Here is a 20,483-nt window from a genome sequence, read left to right on the forward strand (position 1 = left end):
GTTGAGTTCCAATTTCAGAGCGTTGTGGTCTGAGAATATGCAGGGGATAATTTCAGTCTTTTGGTATCAGTTGAGACCTGTTTTGTGACCCAGAACATGGTCTATTCTTGAGAATGTTCCATGGGCACTAGAATAGAATGAGTATTCTTTGGTTCTGGGGTGTAGTGTTCTATATATATCTATGAGGTCCAACTCGTCGAGTATGGCATTCAAAGCTCTTGTTTCTATCTTGGTTTTCTGCTCCGGTGCTCTGTCTATTGCTGATAGTGGAGTGTTGAGGTCCCCTACTATTAGTGTATTTTTATCTATATGTCTCTTTATTCTGGTTAAGAGTTGGCTTGTGTATCTTGCTGCTCCCCTGTTGGGGGCATATATATTTATAATTGTCATATCCACTTGTTGGATACATCCTTTAAGGATAAAATAGTGCCCTTCTGTGGTTCTAAGTATACTCTTTAGTTTAAAATCCAATCTGTCTGATATGAGAATTGCTACCCCAGCTTTCTTTTGAAGTCCATTGTCGTGAAAGATGGTATTCCATCCCTTTACTTTCAGTCTGAATGTATCTTTAGGCTCAAAATGGGTCTCTTGCAAATGGATGGGTCATGTCTTTTTATCCAATCTGCAACCCTGTGGCACTTTATGGGAGCATTTAGGCCATTTACATTGAGGCTGATTATTGAGAGATACGATTTTAATGATGCCATGTTGCCAGTAAAGTCTTTGTTTCTATAGATTGTGACTTTCTGTTCTGTATCACTCCTGGGGCCTTTTTACTTTTATAGAACCCCCCTTAATATCTCCTGTAGGGCTGGTTTCATGGTTACGAAATTGGTCAATGACTGGCGATTCTGGAAGGTCTTTATTTCTCCATCAATTCTGAATGACAGCCTTGCTGGATAAAGGATCCTTGGCTTCATGGTTTTCTCTGAAAGAGCTTTAAAAATGCCCCTCCAACCCTTTCTGTCTTTCCAGGTCTAATTCTGATACCTTTGCCTTGGTACATGAGAAATTTCTTTGCCCTGGCCACTTTCAATACTGTATCCTTGGATCTAATATTTGCGAATTGCCCTATGACGTGACGTGGTGTAGGTTTGTCGTGGTTGAGCTTGGGAGGGGTCCTCTCTGCCTCTTGGACATGAATGTTTGTTTCCCTTGCTAGATTAGGGACGTTTTCAGCTACAATTTGTTCAAATATCTCTACTAGACCTCTGTTTTTCTCCACCCCCTCGGGGATGCCGATGATTCTGACATTGGAACATTTCATTGAGTCAGTAATCTCCCGTAACCTACACTCCTGTGCATGGATTTTTTTGAGTCCAGATTCTATTTTAGCTTTCTCTTCTACTAACCTATCCTCCAATTCGCTGATACGTTCTTCTGCCTCATTCACCCTGGCCGTCAGAGCCTCTAGTTTTGACTGCATTTGGCTCATAGAATTTTTAATTTCTGCCAAATTCGCTCTCATTTCCGCCCTTAGAGATTCTATATTCTCATTAACATTTTCGTTATACTTTTTTCAAGTCTATACATCATCTTGACCATTGTTACTCTGAATTCCATTTCTGATAATTTGGTTATATCCATATCCATTAGTTCTGTGGCAGAGGCCACAGACTCCTTGTCTTTTCTTTGCTGGGAGGGACTTCTCCTTCTCGTCATTCTGATGAGGAGAGGTTGCGGGGTTGTCCAGAGCCGAAATTATTGACCGGGACCCAGGCCATGCGCCCTTGTTTTATAGGGATCTTAGGGATGTGGGCTTCTTGATTTTTCAGCCTGCCTTCTGGGGGAGGGGCCTGCCCCACCGATACTCAGGCAACCCTGTTTGGGTAGAGTCTCCGTGTCCCCTGCAAGGGGGATCAGGATGGGCACACTGTGAGCCGGTGTTTCCAGGCTTTTGTTCTCTGGCGGCTTTCCCTGGCAGTTTGCTGTGCCTCTTCTGAGAGTCAGAGCAGCAGCGGCCGAATCTCAGCCTCTGTCTCAGAACAGAGGGATCACGGAGTATTCTCCACTGATGTTCTGGCCACTTTAACTCTGTTACTGTTGGTGCTGCTCAACCCTGCAGCATCCAGGGATGTGCGCCCCACTCCCGGTGTCCCAGCCCTCACTTCCAGGGCCGGCACGTCTCTGTCCTTTGTGTTTCTAACACCGCCAGCCGTCCCCGTGCACTCCTGGAGCTCCCGGTCTCAGTCTGGTTCCAGTGAGCACACTGGGATTCCGGAGTTCCGTGAGAAGTCAGGTGGCGTGTGCTCCCCGCTCACGGTCTCAGTCTGCTGTCTCGCGGGTGCCAGTCCGCAAGTTTGCCCGCTCCCCCATGCAGGTGGCTACTGCTTCCTGGCGCCCGAACGCGGCGGCTCCCTCCTCCTTCTGTTTATCTTTCGATATCTGTGCGCGGTTTCACGGCTCCCCGCTTGGTACCTCAATACTCAGCGCTGGAGATGTTCATTTGTAGAGATCCAGATGCATCATCCTGCATCTCAGGCTGATTCCGTGGATGTTCAGGCTGGTCTGGTACCTATCCAGCTCGACTCAGGGGACCAGCTGAAAAAGGGGTCCCCTACTCCTCTGCCATCTTAACTCCCCATCAAGGTATTGATTTCTAACAGTATTGGTGAATATTTTCTATATTGTCAATATATATCAAAATCTCAAAACAGTTTATTTTTTAGTTATGTATTTACCTTTTTCTATCTTACCAATAACAATTTTTAATATCCTTGTGGTTTATCAGTGTTGAGTGCTTAATTACAAGCTTATTTCTAGTTATGTATGTTAGTATACAATTATAGAATGTAATTGTATACAATACAATAAATATGCAATTATACAATGTAATTCAGTAACACCTTGGATGAGTAATTTATATAATCCTTGTTTAAAAAAAAAGGAACTTGAGGAAATACATAGTCTGCAGACATAATTTTGAAAAATCATTAAGGCAAAATGGAGGATCTCCCACATGAAGACAACAGATAGAGGTATTTCAACCTCCTTCTCTCCAAGAAAGATCAGACCCCCAAATAACAAGGAGAACAAAAACCAGAAGAATCACAGTCCATCTTTGATGAACCTACGTTCAAGATTCTGTAATTTGAACCATAATATATGAAGGCAGAAAGCAGATTGAAGAAAATGGAAAATTATTGAGCAGAAAAGAGGAAGATCAAACGTAAATGCATGGAGAGAGGGAGTGACTATCAGGAGGCAAGTCACTTTGCTCTCATCGAATCCCAGAAAATGTCGAGAGTTCAGGATACCACAAACCTCAGAGGAAGGGGGTAAGGAAGAGCTGAAATCATGTTTAATTAAGAATATTTAGAGACCCAGATTCCTACCTCCATCTTGTGTACACTCCCTGAGTCCTGCAAGGAACTAGAATTTTATTCTATGAAGAAACTGAGCCAGAGGTGTTCTAAATACAGGGATACTGGCACAGAGGCGGGCAAAGGTGATGTGCGATACTGAAAACGAGGACTCAGTGAGAATGTGTACACGGAATGATGGATCTTTCCCCCTCACCCCCTTTTGCCCTTACTTCAGAACTTCAGAAACTGAAATCGTGTTCTCAAAGAGATCAAAAGAATCAGAGCTGTCCCCAGAGAAAATAAGTACAGATACTATAACTGTAATTAAAAAAAAAAAACAAATGAGCAGCTAGCCACCTGACCACTCAGTCACTAGTGAAGCCCACCAGTGTTCAAGCCTTTCATTCAGTATTTCCAGTCAACTTCTTAGTGATTCACTCTTTAATATGAACTGACAGCCAAGGAATATCAAATATGGAAAACTTACAAAACAGAAGATAGAGACCAAAAGAACAAACATAACAAAGGATCTCATCCATGGAGAGATCAGGAAGATATTACATGAACGAAACAAGGATAGGATGAAAAGGGGTGGGGGGAATGAACCAACAGAGAACAAGAAGGAACATCCTGGAAATTAAAATATGTTAACTAAAACTGAGAAAAAAACACAAGTAGAAAATCTAAAAGATGAAGTGTAGGACATCACCTGTAAAAATAGAACAAAAAAAAAGAAATAGAAACTGAAACAAATTTTTAAAAAGTGTGAAAGTAATAAAATGCTAACATCTCAAGAAATGTACTTCAGAAAACTCCTGGAAGATGTGCTTCACTAACACAAGAGAGTAAATAAGAAAAAGGAACAAGTGGTATCTAACACAAAAGGAGGTGAAGAGATTCTCAGTGTGATGGCAAAGGGAATCTCAGGACCAGAGCTGGGCAGAAGGCCCAGAAAGCGTGAGTCATTAGTTAAAGGTTAGAAAGCCCAGGAAAGATGTCTTCAGGAAGGAAAAATGAGACTGATTGATTACTTGGCATTTTCATACAGTGGAAAGTTATACAATAGGGCATTTTACAGAGCTTTTGGGTAGGGAGAGGCTTGGGTGTTTAAAAAAAATTGTACAGCACACTTAGCAGTGAACAGTATGTATACAAAGCAACAATACTAAAAACATTACATAATACTTAAAGTTGGAGGTAATATTAAGAGGATGGTGAAAGGGGAAAGGATGTAAATGTAAAAAAAAAACCAAAAAACAACCCCACACAAAAACAAAACTTCATCTTCCATAATGGAAAATCAATAGATAATGTCTAATAGTTATAAATGAAGAGGTAGCAATCTGCATTTATCATATGGGAAAAGTGAAGTGCTAGATTTCAGGAAAGGAAACCAATGAGTTGAAAAGCATTGGCTTTGGTTGCCAGATGTTCTTTCAGGGGTGGAAGAGTGTGTACAGAACAAGGGGCTCTTTGTACGTGCCTTCAAAGCCAATTATCTATAATATAATTGCACACAAGGTTTTAAAGGGGTTGGGGACAGAACATGAGTACACAGTTGGGACCACACCTACTTCTGTCTAGATAGTTGATTAAGAATCCTTCTTTGGGAAGCAAAGGTTCAGAGCCTAATTGGGCTGGGCAAACTTAGAGGTCATCCATTTCAACCTTGTCGTTTTACAGATGGAGCGGTTGAAGCTATCTGTATCAACAGAGGGGCCTAACAAGTTAGTGTGAGAGCTGGACCTGGAGTCCAGTTAGTGACTTCCTGTTCACTCCCTCCATCTCAGAAAGGAGCAAATGGAAACATAGAGAACTAGAACAAAGTTTGGCGTCAGGAAGTTTGAGTTTAAATCTTGGCTTCATCGCTTGTGACTTTAGACCAGGTCTTTATGACTAGGTGACTTTGGACATGTTATTGCAAATGGAGATAGTAAGAGCTACTTAACATATTAAATTAAGACAATAATTAAATGATTAAGTCAAAAAATCAATGTAAAGATTTGACATCTAGCAGATACCGAATACATGCTAGTTCCCTGTGTTGTAATTTCAGAAGATAGTAGGACGGATGAAACGAATAAAAAGGGAGAGGATGTATTTGTAAAGAGGAATTATCTAGGATGGAGGCCCCACACTGTTTGAGTTAGGTCCTTGATTTGCTGTGTGACCTAGAACAGGTTACTTACCATCTCTGGGCCTCAATTTCCTTTATCTTAAAATAGTATCTACTTAGATGTTTGCACACCCCTGTTCACAGCAGCACTATTCCCAATAGCCAAGAGGTGGAAGCAACTCAAATGTTCATGGACAGATGAATGGATAAACAAAATGTGAAATATATCTATATCTATATACAGATATATAATTTAGCCAAAATGTGATATATATATAAAATTTCACCTTAAAAAAGAAGGAAATCTTGTCATGCTACAACCTGGATGAACCTTGAGGATGCTAAGTGAAATGAGCCAGTTACAAGAAGAAATACTGTAAGATTCCTCTTCTATGAGGTATCTAAGGTAGTCCCATGCATAGAAACAGAAAGTAGAACAGTGGTTTCCAGGGGCTGAGGGGAAGGGGAGCACGGAGGTTGCTGCAGTTGGTATGGAGTTTCAGTTTTGCAAGATGAAAAGGTTTTGGAGGTCTGATTCACAACAATGTGTACACTTAAGATGGTAAATCTTGTATATATTTTTCCCACAATAAAAAGGTAAATTAAAAAAATAGTACTTCATAGGGTTATTGTGTTAAATGAGTAAATACATGGAAAGCACTTAACATGATGCCTTAATAAGTGTTAAATTTTATATTATTACCGATATTAGTATCACTCCCTATCTCATGAACATGCCAGCTGTTTTTTTGTTCTGTGCTTGTTACTTCTTTGCTTTCTAAACTCCTTTCTACCCTACAAGGCCCTCCTCAAATGCCCCCTCCTTCAGGACTCCCTTCCTGAATTTTCGCTGTCTGAATATCCCCTGTCCCCACTCTGATGCTTCTGTTTGTACTTTTTCAGTGGCACCTACCATATTCTATCTTGTATTAGATACGTTTGTGTACTGCGTGTGTGTTGTTGTATGCGTAGGGTTTTATTCTTCTTTGTATCCCCTGCGAATCACACACATGAGAGACATAATCGTTTATGAACTTCATGAGTTATTTCAGCCTACACGATTCCCAGATTGAGTTGATTAATGTATTAAGTAGTTTGGATACAGTTGTTACTGTGACAGAGCATACAAAAGGATCATATTTTTGAACTTTGTATTCCCAGCCACTACCATAACACCAGTATATACAAAATGCCCAATGATTGTTGAATGAATTCTACAATTTCTAGAACTGTAAGTAATTATGGGCCTTTAATGATTAAAAAGAGAGAATAGCAAATTACTCAACAAAATCACCTTCATGTTGATATGGAAGCTATCTACATCGGTTGTCTCGTGGTTTTTTACAGTGTATTTCTTTTAATAAGGATTGGAATAAGACACAAAAATTGAAATGGTTAATGTGACTCTTAAGGCTTAAAATTTATAGGTTTTCATCTGCTTTAAATTTTCTATTTCTCTTGTAGAAATAAATGACCACACATTTGGCAGCTTAAAATAACACAGATTTATTTATCTCACAGTTCTACAGATCAGAAATCCAGGTGGGCTCAACTAGTTTCTCTGCTCCAGGGTCGTTAGGTCAAAGTCAGCTGCTGCTTCGGTTTGGCTCTTATCTAAACACTCAGAGAGAGATCCACTTCCAGGATGATTCATGTTGTTGGTAGAACTTAGTTCCATGCAACGTAGGATTAAGGTTCCAGCTCCCTTGCTGGCTCAGCCAGGATTCATTCTCAGCTTCTAGAGCTACCCATGAAAGCCAGCAATGGTTGTTCAAGTCATCTCCTGCTTCAAATCTCTGACTTCTTGTGTCTCATCTCTCTTGCTTCCGGTCTGAGAAAGTTCTCTACTTTGAAGGCCTCATGTGATTCAACTGAGCCCACCCGTGTAAATCCAGAATAATCTTGGTATTTTAAGGTTCTTAATTACATCTGAAAAAAATCCTTTTTGCCACTTGGACGGGTTTCAGGTATGAGCATGTAGACTCATTCCTCCTACTACACCATCCCTGTCTCTTTTTTTTCCCCTTGAAGTTTGTTTATATGACCATGTCATTTCTCCTTCACAATTTGGATTTTGCCGGTCATATCCCCCTGGTGTTGTTTCACATGTTACCCTGTTTCCGAGATTGCTTAGAAATGGGTAGTTAGATATATATTGTAGAGACATAATCAGATCAGGTTTCCTTTGGGGTAAGACTAGATCATAGGTGGTGGTGTGCTCTACCAGGAGGCCCTTATGTCTGGCTGTCTCTTGTGCAACGTTAGCAGCATTAGTGATCATCGACCTCAGCTCCCTTACTTCAGCAAGGATTGCAAAATGGTGCTGATATTCTTCTCATCTCATCGTTCCATCTTCAGTTACTTTTCTTTATTAACTGTTCGGTTATGCAGAGGTACAGTACGTTGGGAAAGGCCGGATAAAATTGGATTCTTTCCCCGTATTTTCTGGTTTTCAACGTGACTTAGTTATCTACTGAAAGTGACCAGTATTTTTTTTCTCAGTATGATTATTGACTCATCATTTTAATGTTTGAAATACTTATTATTGTTATTGCACTTATTGCAGTATTGCCCTTCCCGTTGCACTCACTGCTCTCACTGATGCTCAGATGTTTGTTCAGTGGGACTCTCTTGAGGTTAGCTCTTGAGTCCTGTTGATGGGACTTCAATAGTATTTCACAGTCTCCGTGCTGTCAGTAGAACACGGTGTTCCAGCTCATCTTATGCAGCTCCTGCCTCCTACCTGGCAGCAGGTGTTTCTCCATGCAGCTCTAAATTCTTTGAAAGGAAAATGCTATTTCGATTACCACAATTTAGGTACTGGGGCTAGTCATTGCTGCTGGTTTGGTCTTTGCTTCCAGGCTTTACTATGGTCTGAGCAAGGCAATTTTTTTTTTTTTAAATCATCATAGGTACATACTGACATTTCCAATTTAAATTCAGGATTATGGGATTTTAACTTAACCTCACTTAACTGTCTCTTATCTCTTTCTTCTTTCTCCTATGCTTAAAAAAAGATCGGTTTCCTAATGGCATCAGCATATTTCTTATTTGCTTTATGTCACAATATACACATTTGAGTCCTAAAACAAAAATATAGACAGCAATGATGATTACTGAAAATAGTTTGAAAATTTTTTAACATTATTTTTCATTTAATAATATCTACCATGGCCATGTAGACAAATATTCCTCATTCCTTTGTAGAGCTTCAGAATAAGCTGCGAGTCCTCTGTCAGTGGAAAATTGGCTTGTTTCCATTTTGTTGTTATTTCAAATATTGCTTCAATGAATAAATCTTTTTATGTTTTGGCCAGTGTATCCCTTGAACAGATTTTTAGAAGTGAGATTGCAAATTTCTCATGTAATTTTGCTGGATATTGCTAAATTCCTCCTCCATGGGGTTATGGCATTTTTATATTCCCACCAGCAATGTATGACATTGTCTGTTTCCCCATACCCTGGCCCATAGATTGTCATCAAATTTTAGAATTTTTGCCACTTTAATAGGTGATAAGTAGTATCTTAATGTAATTTAAATGCTTCTCTTATTTTGAACAATATTGAATAACTTTGGTTTAAGACATATTTGCGTATTTTTGTTTCTGAATTTTCCAAATCTCTTGTCCATTTTACTATCAGATTATTATACTTTTCTTTATTTTCAGAAACTTGCTATGTATTAGGGATAAAACCTTTAGTTAATGCTTTAAGTTGCCAATTTTTTCTCACTTTGTCCTTTGTCTTTTTACATATGGTTTTTGTTTATTTCCCATTTAATTTTTTTTTCATTTTTTGTCAAATTTATTAACCCTACCCCTTATTGTATGTAGAATTTCAGACATGGTTAAGTATTTCCACACCCCTACGTTATAGAGGAATTCACTCATGGTTGTTGTGGTTGTTTTGCATTTTAAATCTCTAATCCATTTGAAATTACCATGTGTGGTGAAAGGAAAGGATCTAATTTTATTTCTCATTTGGCTATTAAGTTAACCCAACGTCGCTTATTAAAAAGCCCATCTTTGGGGCACCTGGCTGGCAGTTGGTAGAGCATGCAACTCTTAATCTCAGGGTTGTAAGTTTGAGCCCCTCGTTGGGTATAGATTACTTACAAATATGATCTTAAAAAAAAAATTAAAAGTCCGTCTTTTTCCAGTGGTCTGTATGCCACCTTTGTGTTATGCTTATTGTTCATATTCAGATCGTTCCATTGATCTGTATCTCTCTTCATTATTTGCCTGTTCTTTCTGACCTGCATTTGGTAACGATGGAAATTAGGAGCATATGAAGCAATAAAACCTTTGAAGACTAAAATCCATTGTGTAAATACTTCTTACATTTAGTTGTTTTGTTTAAATGAGGGAAATAAACTCATTCTTTTGCATGTAGCAAAGGGAATGTGAACCTAAGTAAAGAGAGATTTATAAAAGTAAATTGTCTAAACTTTTCTTTAAGAGCCTTAGAAGGGTTTTGTGGGAACGCAGCCTGATGTAATTAATGCATGGGTTCAGGCTCTGGGGTCAGGATCTGCCGCTCAGCAGCTGCTTTGTTGTGGGCATGTTCTTGATTTCTCTCAGCCTTAGTTTCCTTACTTCTAAAGCAGAGATAAGATCTGTCAGGGCCCTTGTGAGCATAGAAAGATCTGCGTGCCATCACCCAGCATAGCGTCCCATATAAAGGGCACTCAGGGAGTGTTGGTTCTTTTCTTCCCCTGCAGGGGAAAATGCATCTGTAACTTTTATGGTGAAGTTTTCTCCAGCTACTCATGAAAATAAGAACTAGCCTGATTTTTACTCTGCAAAGCTGATTAAATGAAAGGGGCAGATGAGAAATCAAAGTCCTTTACTCCCAATTACCTGGTAGTGGCTGCCTTCACTGAACGGCAGCCTTCCCAGGCTCGATTTTCACAGTGAAAGAGGAAAAGTGGATTGACAACAACCACAGGGATTGTTGACTTCTAAGTCTGTGTAAGCCCAGAAGGAGGGGAGAGTCAGAAGAAGGGTGGAGAGCAGAGATCACACTTTCCTCTTCCCAATACAGCATTGCTTTTGGCTTTCCAGTTTAAGAGGGGAATCTGGCTTATGATACATCCAGAAATTTCCAGAAAATCTCCTCTTCACTCTAAAAGCCCCTCTCTACCCTGAAGTTGTCAGAAATCTGAGCATTTTTCTGATAAAATGCTTTATTTTTTAAGATCCCCATATCAGATTTTTTTCATAGGGTCCTATTTTGCTTCATTTAGCCTACTAATTTTCGTAATTATCTACTTTAGATTGTGTTACAGTATAGATATATTTAAGGAATTTGTTTTGAAACCATATCTTAAGATCATTTTTAGAGGTTCTTTTTGTGAATTATCAGATTCCAATTCATAATTTTATTCCTTCCTTTTTAAATAAACCCATTGAAAGTAGTTCGTGCAATCCACCAATGTTAAGAACTATTATATGAATATGAAAAGGGGCTCCATAAATATGATTTGATCAGTTTTCATACAACATTGATTAGATTATATTCATATAACATTTGAAAGAATGTTTTCAAATACATTTTTATTTAATTTTTGCAACAGCATTGTTTTATGTCAGTATTGTTAACCATACTTTATAGTTGAGCAGACCAAGGCCCAGAGAAGTTAAATTTTAAATGGCTCAGGATCTCATAGGCAACTACAGTTTGAGACTAGAAATTCAGATTTCAACCTAGTGTTCTTTCCACACTGCTACAACTGAACTAAATTCATAATCAGCAAGAACACTCGTTTAGACAGGCATACATATTAAATTTTCCATATTTAACATGGTGTCAGATTTTCCACTGAATGAATCTTATGCTTCATTTGCAGTGTTCCATTTGTAATCTTTCAACCTTGCTTAGCTTTCTTAATTAATGTGAATAGCTAACTAGTCCTTTGGTATGTCCAAGTGAAAACTAAACTATTATGGAATAATGTTCTGGGAACTTAAAACCTACAGAGGATCAGTCCTCACAGAGTTAAAAAGAGAAAAAAGAAAAAGACACACAAGTAGCCCTGCTGGTTAAGGAAGACCTTCATGCTGATGTCGGTTTTGTTTTCCAGGTGGCATTACATGCTTGTGGAGTGGCAACAGACATGGTGATTGAGCACTGCATCAAAACGCGGGCTTCCTTTGTCACGTGCCCTTGCTGTTATGGTTTCATTCAGAACACCTCAAAGTTTAATTTTCCCAAAAGGTGAAATATAGTGTTCGCCCTAAGGCATCAATATGGGGAGTAAAACTAAAGCACAAAACTCATTTGATACAACGTTGCAATGAGGTTTCCGTTTTGAACTCACTTCCTCTCTCCACAAAGGCAGGTACTGTTTATAAGTTATGTAAGGAAGAGAGGATCTCCTCCATGGCTGCTCCTTGATTTTTCTCCTGGATCCAGCTCCTGAAATTTAGCAGCAAGTCTGAGAGTGAGCTGTAGGTTCAGCACTTCTCGTCACCGATGAGAGGCAGCAGGTGTTGTGGTTACGTCCTCAGCACCTGCAAGTCTCCCACCTGGGTGCAAATATTGGCTCCGCAGACTTCTACAAGTGCTTTCACCTCAGGCAGTGTACTTCAGCTCTTCTTGCCTACAGTTTCTCATCTACAGAATGGAGGTCATAACAGTAACTACCTCAAGGTTTTGTGAGGATGGGATGCTATATATGTCAGGCACTTAGAAGCAGCATAGAGTAAGCACTCAGTAAAATGTGAGCTCTTGCCAGGTACGGTAGTAACAGTGGGAGTTTTACATACTGCCCATGGGTACTGATTAATCTGCAAGCCAGACAGCCATTTTTACAGTCCTTATCCCACCTACAAGCGGGAGACATTTTACTCCTCACCACTTTGACCTAACCGATTGGACGGCTGTTGTCTTGGTGTTCATGACATTTTACTCTCTGAATCATAGTTATTGAGAATCATGCTGATGATTTTTTATAGAATAGATTATAGAGTAGAATTAGATTGATTATAGACTAAATAGGTTAGTTTTGAAAATTCTATAAAGTGTCAAAAAAAGACTTCTTGATCATTTGCATGATTACTTTTAAGAAGTCTTAGAAAATTTCCATCAGCATTTAAACCTAAAGGCTTCTATCTGAGTGAAGTAATAAAGTACAAACAATAGACTTCTTTTTCTTTGTCTTTGATTTTTTTTATTTCATTGTTTTGTTCTTTACCACAATTTGCAACTAGTTGAGAGAAAACCAAAGAAACTTTGGAAAAGCAAATAATAACAAGGTTTATTCAATAGCTGAAATTTCACTCTGTTCTGAATCTATACAGATAAAATGTATATTTTACAACCCATCAAGACATCTTAAGTCTAGCACTATAAAGATTTTTAAGAATGTTAATTTGAGTTATTCAGCCTGTGGCTTCACGTAATTGATTTTAAAATCTTACTTTAGTGTCTGTCAACTTTTTCATATCTCTGTAGATTTATTGCCATTTTCTCCTTTTGTCACTGGAAGATGCTCCTGGGCCTTTATCCCTCTGCCCTAATCACCCCAGTGTCAGGTACCAGCAGACAACTAGGGATGACCCCTCTCCCCAGAGCCACTGACATTATTCAAATTAGCCAGTCCCAAGCTTGTTCATCCTGCCTTGGAATCCATAATAAAGGCTCTTGCCCACATTGTATCCCACGCCCTCTGCTTCCTAACCAGCCCTGATGCTTCCCCATGTGGCCCTGTGTGGCATGACATGCCCTCTCCTCTTGGAAACTGTTGGGAAGAAACTGTCTTTTCAATGGTAAACATCTCCTGATCTGTTGGCCTCACCATACCTGAATAGAGTAAAACCTACATTAAAACACCTTGATCTGTGTGCACCCATGTGGGGAAGAAAAAAAATAAATGTGCATCTCTAATAGTGTAAACAATCTTTGAAAAATTCTTCAAAATTAATAGCATACTGAGAGTGTGCTTTTGGCTTTTTATAAAGACATTTCAGACTGGCGTAGTTTTTAGTTTAAGATAGCATTATGTACTCCTCAGATAAAATACCTACTATTGTTTATAGTTTCTGCTCTTACTCTTTGATATCTCGACTCCTAATCTTTGGTGTCTAAAATAATGACTCTTTTTTCTTTTCTATTTCAGTGAACAATTCAAGAAAACTTTATCGTACAAGGTAACCTTAAGGAGTTACAGATGTCTTTCTAATATACTTTTTATTCCTTCTTTATATTTTCCCCTCCCAAGTTTCTAATGGAATATATAATCTATAGTTATCTTGGAATTACTCATCAACATGTAATATGGCGGGGGTTGTTTTATTTTTTTATGTTTTCTTTTGTTTTGTAAATCAAGATTAAAGTCCAAGTAGGTAGCAAGATTTGTGAAGGGTCTGAGAGTTTACCCTGCGAGCTTACATGCCAGCCTGCCACAATTCCATGGATGCCGGCAGATGGGAGACTTCTGAGTCAGAGGCCTGGCAGTAGGAGTAGCCAGACTATCATCATTTTTGTCCTGACTTCCTGAGACCCAGTTCCCACAGGGCAGCACAAAAAGGGCCACACGACACCTACATACACAGTGAATTGCATTACAGGAGAGGGAAACTGAGCTTAGGAAACCCAAATGTTTTAAGATTTAATCTTTAAGCAAGCATTCCTGCCCTTTGCTCCCGAGCAAGACAGTACGTATTTTCCAAAGTTGCTCACTATATAAACATCTTTGAGAAGATAATCTGGGACACATGCAATTTTTCTGTAAAAAGTCAGACAGTAAATATTTTGGGTTTTGTCAGCCGCTTAAAAATCTCCCACCTATTCTGCTTTGTCCTTGCCATTGTTGTTGCTTTTGTTGGTGGTGGTGTACGATCCTTTAAAAATGTAAAGACTGTTTTTAACTTGAGAGCCATACAGAAAGAGGTCATAGGCTAGATTTGGCCTGTAGGCCATAGTCTGCCAACGCCTGGTCTGGAACAAACGCAGCGCCTCTACTCATAGGTGTGAAGAAACACAAGAACTGTTTCTCAACAGTAGTCAGAACATTACATAGTTTTGAGGCATCAATCTGAGCAAAAGAGTTGCCAGCTTTCTGAATATCACCACTAACTCATTGGCCAATAACATAACATAAAGCAGTCTAAAAATATGGTAATGGTATTTGCCAGAAATACATGAATAATCCCATTAAAACTTGATAAATTAGATACTTAGTTCACTTTTTGCACAGACTTACTAAAAATATATAGTCTCATTTTACGTGCCAGGCCCCACCTTTCAAGATTTTTCCCTTCTCCATCCAACGGTTAAGTAGCGGGGGACAGTGACCAAAAACTGTTCATTTCTACCACCGTGGCACATATATCTCCTTCACCTCTACTTTATAACCTTAAACAGGCACCTCCAACTCCAAGAGTGTTGATGCTTTCATCCAAAACCAGACTTTCCTGGTCTTTACCTACTGGATTTTAAGTTTGTATGTCTTAGGGAACTGTAAGGTTTTTTGGGAAACATTAGGACCCCGGGAACTTTATTTTCATAAGATTCAAAACACTTTATATTTCTTTTATAAGACTGCCAATAAAGTAGACAATGAGTTGAAAAAATAAAAACTAGGCCCCGTTTTTAGTGCCTTTTTGAGTGATGCTAGCTAAAAAGAAACTGAGAGGATGAGTGGACAAAACCTAGGGCAGTGAAGAGGTCAGGTGCCACAGTCTCACTGGCTGGAAAAGAATATAACATTTCTAAAGAATAGCGACAGGGCACCCAGGCTCTTCCAGAGAGCAGAAAACTCACTGGTACCCAGTCTACTGGATCCACTCCTTCTCCCACACCCCCAAAAGCTGCTTGGCCACCAGCCCTTTTCAGGATCTCAGATATAAAGGCTCCAGAGACAGGTGTGAACTTCTTGGATACTATGGCAAGATATTTCTTGACTGAACCATGATGGGTGGGCCACCAGGCAGGACTAAATGGAGCTGGTGCCCAAATATCTTGAGAGTTACTTTGGAAGTGTTTTTCTCCACAATTCAGTTTAGTCAGCAAACCTTTACTGACTTCCTGTTCTGTGCCTTCTCCTTCCAGAATTTAACTTCTGTTGGGGAGAGCACATACACAAATAATTCCAGGAAAATCTGACAAGCACACCAGAGGTGATTGCCTCAACATTAAGTGAGTCTTGACTTCCAAACACTATGAAGACAATGGACATGCTTTTTCTTGCCTTTTTTTCAAATTATGTAATTCTAAATCCTTCTTCTGCCCCCTTTTTGATGCTGGTTTATGGCGGCTTAATACAAGTTACTCATTTGAACCACTTATTAGTGTTCTGTCCATTGGCTACTAAATTTTACAGTGTTGTTGATGTTTTAATGCATAAAAGTTGAGACAGAGGTAACCCTTCAAAAAAGAACCAACATCACACAATCACTTCAATCACCTTATTAAAAAATGGAGGCCTCAAATTGAATGCACAAAAGACTGAAGGGGACAAGTGAGGAAGCGGAGTTCAAGCCTTTGTCTGAGCTGGCAGGTGAGATCATTGACACACTTGGCGACTGCAGCTGTTCGGATGAACAGCTGCCATGGGAGTGTTGCGGTATCTCCTCTCTGCCCGAACACTCCCCTTTGGCTGCTCGCAGATTTCAGAGTCTGTGTAGACTCCTCAGCTCTCTGCCATATAGGCTCTTGTTGTTTTGGCATGAAAGCAGTCTTTTCTAAAATTGTCAAGCAGAACAAGAATTTCCTTCCCACTTCCTCAGGTCATCCTTACGGTTGCCCTTAAAGTAGAAGTAGATGAACCTCCAGCAGCCCTTTCGAGTGAGAGGACAGTGAGTGAGCCGGCTTCCTCTCCTCCAAAAGGACAAGGGAAGAGTCCAGAAAAGCGTAGGAGCAGCCAGCACTCTGCTGGGTGTCCCAGAGAACTACAGAAGCCTCAAATAGTGATGATCTCCAGCACCGCCTTCTTCCCTGGCAGTTGGAAGAAAAGCCACTTAGACTGTCTCCTCGAAGCCATGTTCCAGAGATTCAGATTTTATTAAAGGAAAAATATAAGTGAATTTTAGGTCTTTTCATTTAACACATGATCATCACACATTGTAACCATAGTTTTTGCCAAAAGTAGCTGCCTAACTGGCCTAAGGATTTCCCTTGCATCCATTCTTAAGAACTGCATCTCAAGAACCGTCTACTTGAAGGGGAAAAGTTCCTGAGTACCGTTTTCTGAAAATGTGTTTCTTTCAGAAGTATTATTTGTGCAGTACTTTATTCATTTAAACAATAGAGAACTCCAGAAAAGTGAGGTCGTTTTTATACGTTTTGCCGTGTTGAAGCAAAAGACTCAAACAGACCCACATTCTATTGCTTGTTGTTTTAGGAGCACATGATCCTGTGCAGGTTTGCAGATCAGACGGCTGTCCAGCTCCCACCCCAACGGAGACTCGTAGGTATGTGTGCTCACAGAGCAGCTGGTGAGTACATTACGTACAGTATGCCTAGGAATGAATGGACCGGCTCTATATGGGGAACCTGGTCCACTAATCACTGAGACACTAAAGTTCGTTTTTCCCAGAAAAGGCAATCTGTGTTGAAAAGGGCTTTGTAGGTATAAGAGTATTTTATCCCATTTTTGTTAACATAAAGACTTTTAAATTCATCTTCAGTATTTGTACATTGAGTAGAATTATGTGAAATCACTTTCTCACTGTTATGAACAAACTAAAGGATCTGTCAAAAACTACAGAAGAAAATATAAAGACGGAAAAATCAGCTATGCACACCAAAATTAATTCATTAAAATATTGGGGAAAATATACTTGTATATTATTAATCATAGACCAATTTATTCGACATCTGTAATAGTAAATATCACCTCAATTGGAAGGCCTGCAATAGCATTTTAAGTTGAAGTAATGAATTTATCCAAGACTTTGCTTTAGAAAAAGAAATAACTTTTAGAAGGACAATAGCAGCTAACAGTTACTGCACATCTAGGTGCCGAGCTAAATGCCCTTACCCATTATCTCGGTAAATTCTAATGAAAATACTTATAGGGTATATACTGTTATTTTAGTACTGGGACAAAAGCTTGTCCAGGATCCTTAACCTGGTAGATGATGGAGCCACGCTATGTTCATATTATTCCAGACATGAAGCTCTTAACCACTTTTGCAATGTCTCCCAGTGATGGGTCATATCCCTGGAAGGCTAGGTTCCAAAATTAGGGCTTGAGAAGATTGAGTGGGTCAAAAATAATCTTAAAAATTATTTAGAAAAGCCCCACATTGGAGACCATCATAGTATATTGGAAAACAGATTCCCAATTCTTTGGCTGAGCACCAGATGTGATGCTTGCATCCAGCGACCGTGTTGGATGAGAAGTAGTTATCTTCAAACTCTAAAGTCAAAGTCAGCGTAACAAGATACACACAGAGAGGCATCTGAGACCTCAGGCTAAAGGAAGAAGTGATTTTCTTCTCTTTCTCACACTCCGGAGCATAAACATACGGAAAAAGCCCTTCCTCTCTCCTGCCGGCTACCTCTTTCTCTTTCCCACTCTTTTTCTCTTCCTCCTCCCTTCCCCATTCCCAACACTCTGAGCTAGTTGAGTGTACATTTGAATGTTCAGGGAGTGCTAGACGGGAAGTTGCTGGAGTTGAAAAGGAGGAGGAGCCTTTGGCATGATCAGTGGCATGAGGAGAGGGAAGGTCATGTTCCAAGTCATAGACTCCATCAAATGTCGACATCTATACTTTGCGTGGGTCATACTTTTGTTCTGTGAACATTTTAGGAAGCTTCAGAGGCCCCAAAAGGTAGACTACCAACAACTGAATTTCAGTTGTAAAGATACTTCTTCAATATGTGAAAACATGAGATTCTTTTACATAATAGAAAAGGAAAAATTAACTGGACTGGGATCAAAGCCAAAGGTAAATAAGCTGCAGTGTAAATCCAGGGTGGGTACTGAAGGAATGCAGGGAGTCTATTCTGACAGAGAATGTTTCATTCTAAACTGAAGAGTAGATGGTGGGCGGGGGGCGCTTGACAGATGTCTTAGAAGATGAACAGTATTTTAAGGGAAAAAAAGAATGCAGGCGCTCAACTGTTGATGAACGGGGAGGGCTGTGGGGGGACGATTTCGCCTAAATGGAATTCAAGACATCTCTTTTTATATCATTTCTAACACAGTTCATCCTTTTTGGCATAGGGGCTTTTAAGGAAAAAGTACAAAATAAACATTTTAAATCTGAATGTCTCCTTGCCAATTTTTACCTACTGATTTCACAGTTTTTCTTTGAGGGTTCTTCTGCCTTCCACAGAAGAACTTGTCTGTTTCAGTTATCTGCTTTCACTTCTATAGCTGTTCAATTTTAGCAGTTTCTGTGGACATTCAAGTAAATTATTAAAAAATACTCTTTAGTCATTATTATAATTAGGAGGGAAAATGGAATTAAGTTCTGCATAGTCAGTAGCCTTTTGGAGGATGAAGTTTGTATATTGAATTTAAAGAAATTGAAAATATAAAAGTGAATTATAGCTTTGAATATATTCAACCCCAAGTCATTTTTATTTCCTAAGCTACCTTTAACATAGAAATTTGCATTTGCCAAAGGAACACAAATTAGCTGCTTTGCTTGCCAGTCAGGTTTTCTCTTTTGTTTTCCAAAGATTACAAAGAAAATTGAATACCACTCTTTTATAAGGGTGCAGGAGTTCTGAAAATTGATTATATTACACACAACATTACACATCCACCTGAAATAACCAAAGCACAATTAAGAATTTTCTCAAATATTTTTCATTTCTCATTTTTCCTTGTCCTAAAAATTGCAGGTTCAAAAGTAGCATGTCTTTCAGCTGTCTCTTTATTAGCATGATACTTTAAATATTATTAAAGATAGATGTTATTTTTTTCACAATATTACAGGTAATATATTTCCATAGGGAATATAGACACAAGGTCTTTAAATGTATTTTTAACCAAAGTGGGAAATAGGATCTGTAGTCTATATTTGAAATTTATTTGTAAGTACATTTTAAAAAGTTAACATGCTCAAAAAAAAAGTTTGAACAGGGGCACCTGGGTGGCTCAGTCAGTTAAATATCTGCCTTCCATTCAGGTCATGATCTCAGGGTCCTGGGATTGAGCCCCACGTCGGGCTCTATGCTCAGCAGGGAGTCTTCTTCTTCCTCTGCCCTTCCCCACCCCTCCCTCTCTCTCCCTCTGTCCCAAATAAGTGAATAAAATCTTTTAAAAATATCAAAATTAAAAAAAAATTTTAAAGTTAACATTCTCAAAGATAAACTCAAAATGCAGGAAAGACCTCAATGTGAGACAGGAATCCATCAAAATCCTAGAGGAGAACATAGGCTGCAACCTCTTTGACATCGGCCACGGTAACTTCTTTCAAGACACATCTCCAAAGGCAAGTGAAACAAAAGCAAAAATGAACTTTTGGGACTTCATCAAGATAAAAAGCTTCTGCACAGCAAAGGAAACAGTCAACAAAACTAAGAGGCAGCCCACGGAATGGGAGAAGATATTTGAAAGATATTTGCAAATAACACTATGGATAAAGGGCTGATATCCAAGACCTATAAAGAACTTCTCAAACTCAACACTCAAAAAACTAATAACCCAGTCAAAAAATGGAAAGAAGACATGAACAGACACTTCTCCGTAAAAGGCATACAAATGGCTAACAGACACACAAGAAAATGCTCAACATCACTAACCATCAGGGAAATACAAATGAAAACCACAATGAGATACCACCTTCCACCAGTTAGAATGGCAAAAATTAAGATAGGAAACAACAAATGTTGGCAAGGATGTGGAGAAAGGGGAGCCCTCTTACACTGTTGGTGGAAATGCAAGCTGGTACAGCCACTCTGGAAAATAGTATGGAGGTTCCTCAAGATGTTAAGAATAGAACTACCCTATGACCCAGCAATTGCACTACTGGGTATTTACCCCAAAGATACAGATGTAGTGAAAAGAAGGGGCACATGCACCCCAATGTTCATAGCCCCAATGTCCACAATAGCCAAACTGTGGAAGGAGACGAGATATCCTTCAACAGATGAATGGATAA

General features: G+C 39.2%; 1 protein-coding gene across 3 annotated transcripts in view; it reads left to right on the plus strand.

The window, feature by feature from the left end:
- GSTCD (glutathione S-transferase C-terminal domain containing) overlaps positions 1–20,483 on the plus strand; it is a 131,758-nt gene that overhangs the window by 109,018 nt on the left and 2,257 nt on the right. For all 3 annotated transcript variants that reach the window (XM_045799228.2, XM_045799226.2, XM_045799225.2), the window contains 3 exons: positions 11,504–11,637; positions 13,541–13,571; positions 16,766–16,835. In XM_045799228.2, the coding sequence (XP_045655184.1) occupies positions 11,504–11,637; positions 13,541–13,571; positions 16,766–16,835 (235 nt within the window). The remainder of the gene's footprint in view (positions 1–11,503; positions 11,638–13,540; positions 13,572–16,765; positions 16,836–20,483) is intronic.

This window comes from Ursus americanus, chromosome 13, assembly GCF_024610735.1.
Source record: "Ursus americanus isolate L20-20 chromosome 13, mUrsAme1.1.p, whole genome shotgun sequence".
Lineage (NCBI taxonomy): Eukaryota > Metazoa > Chordata > Mammalia > Carnivora > Ursidae > Ursus > Ursus americanus.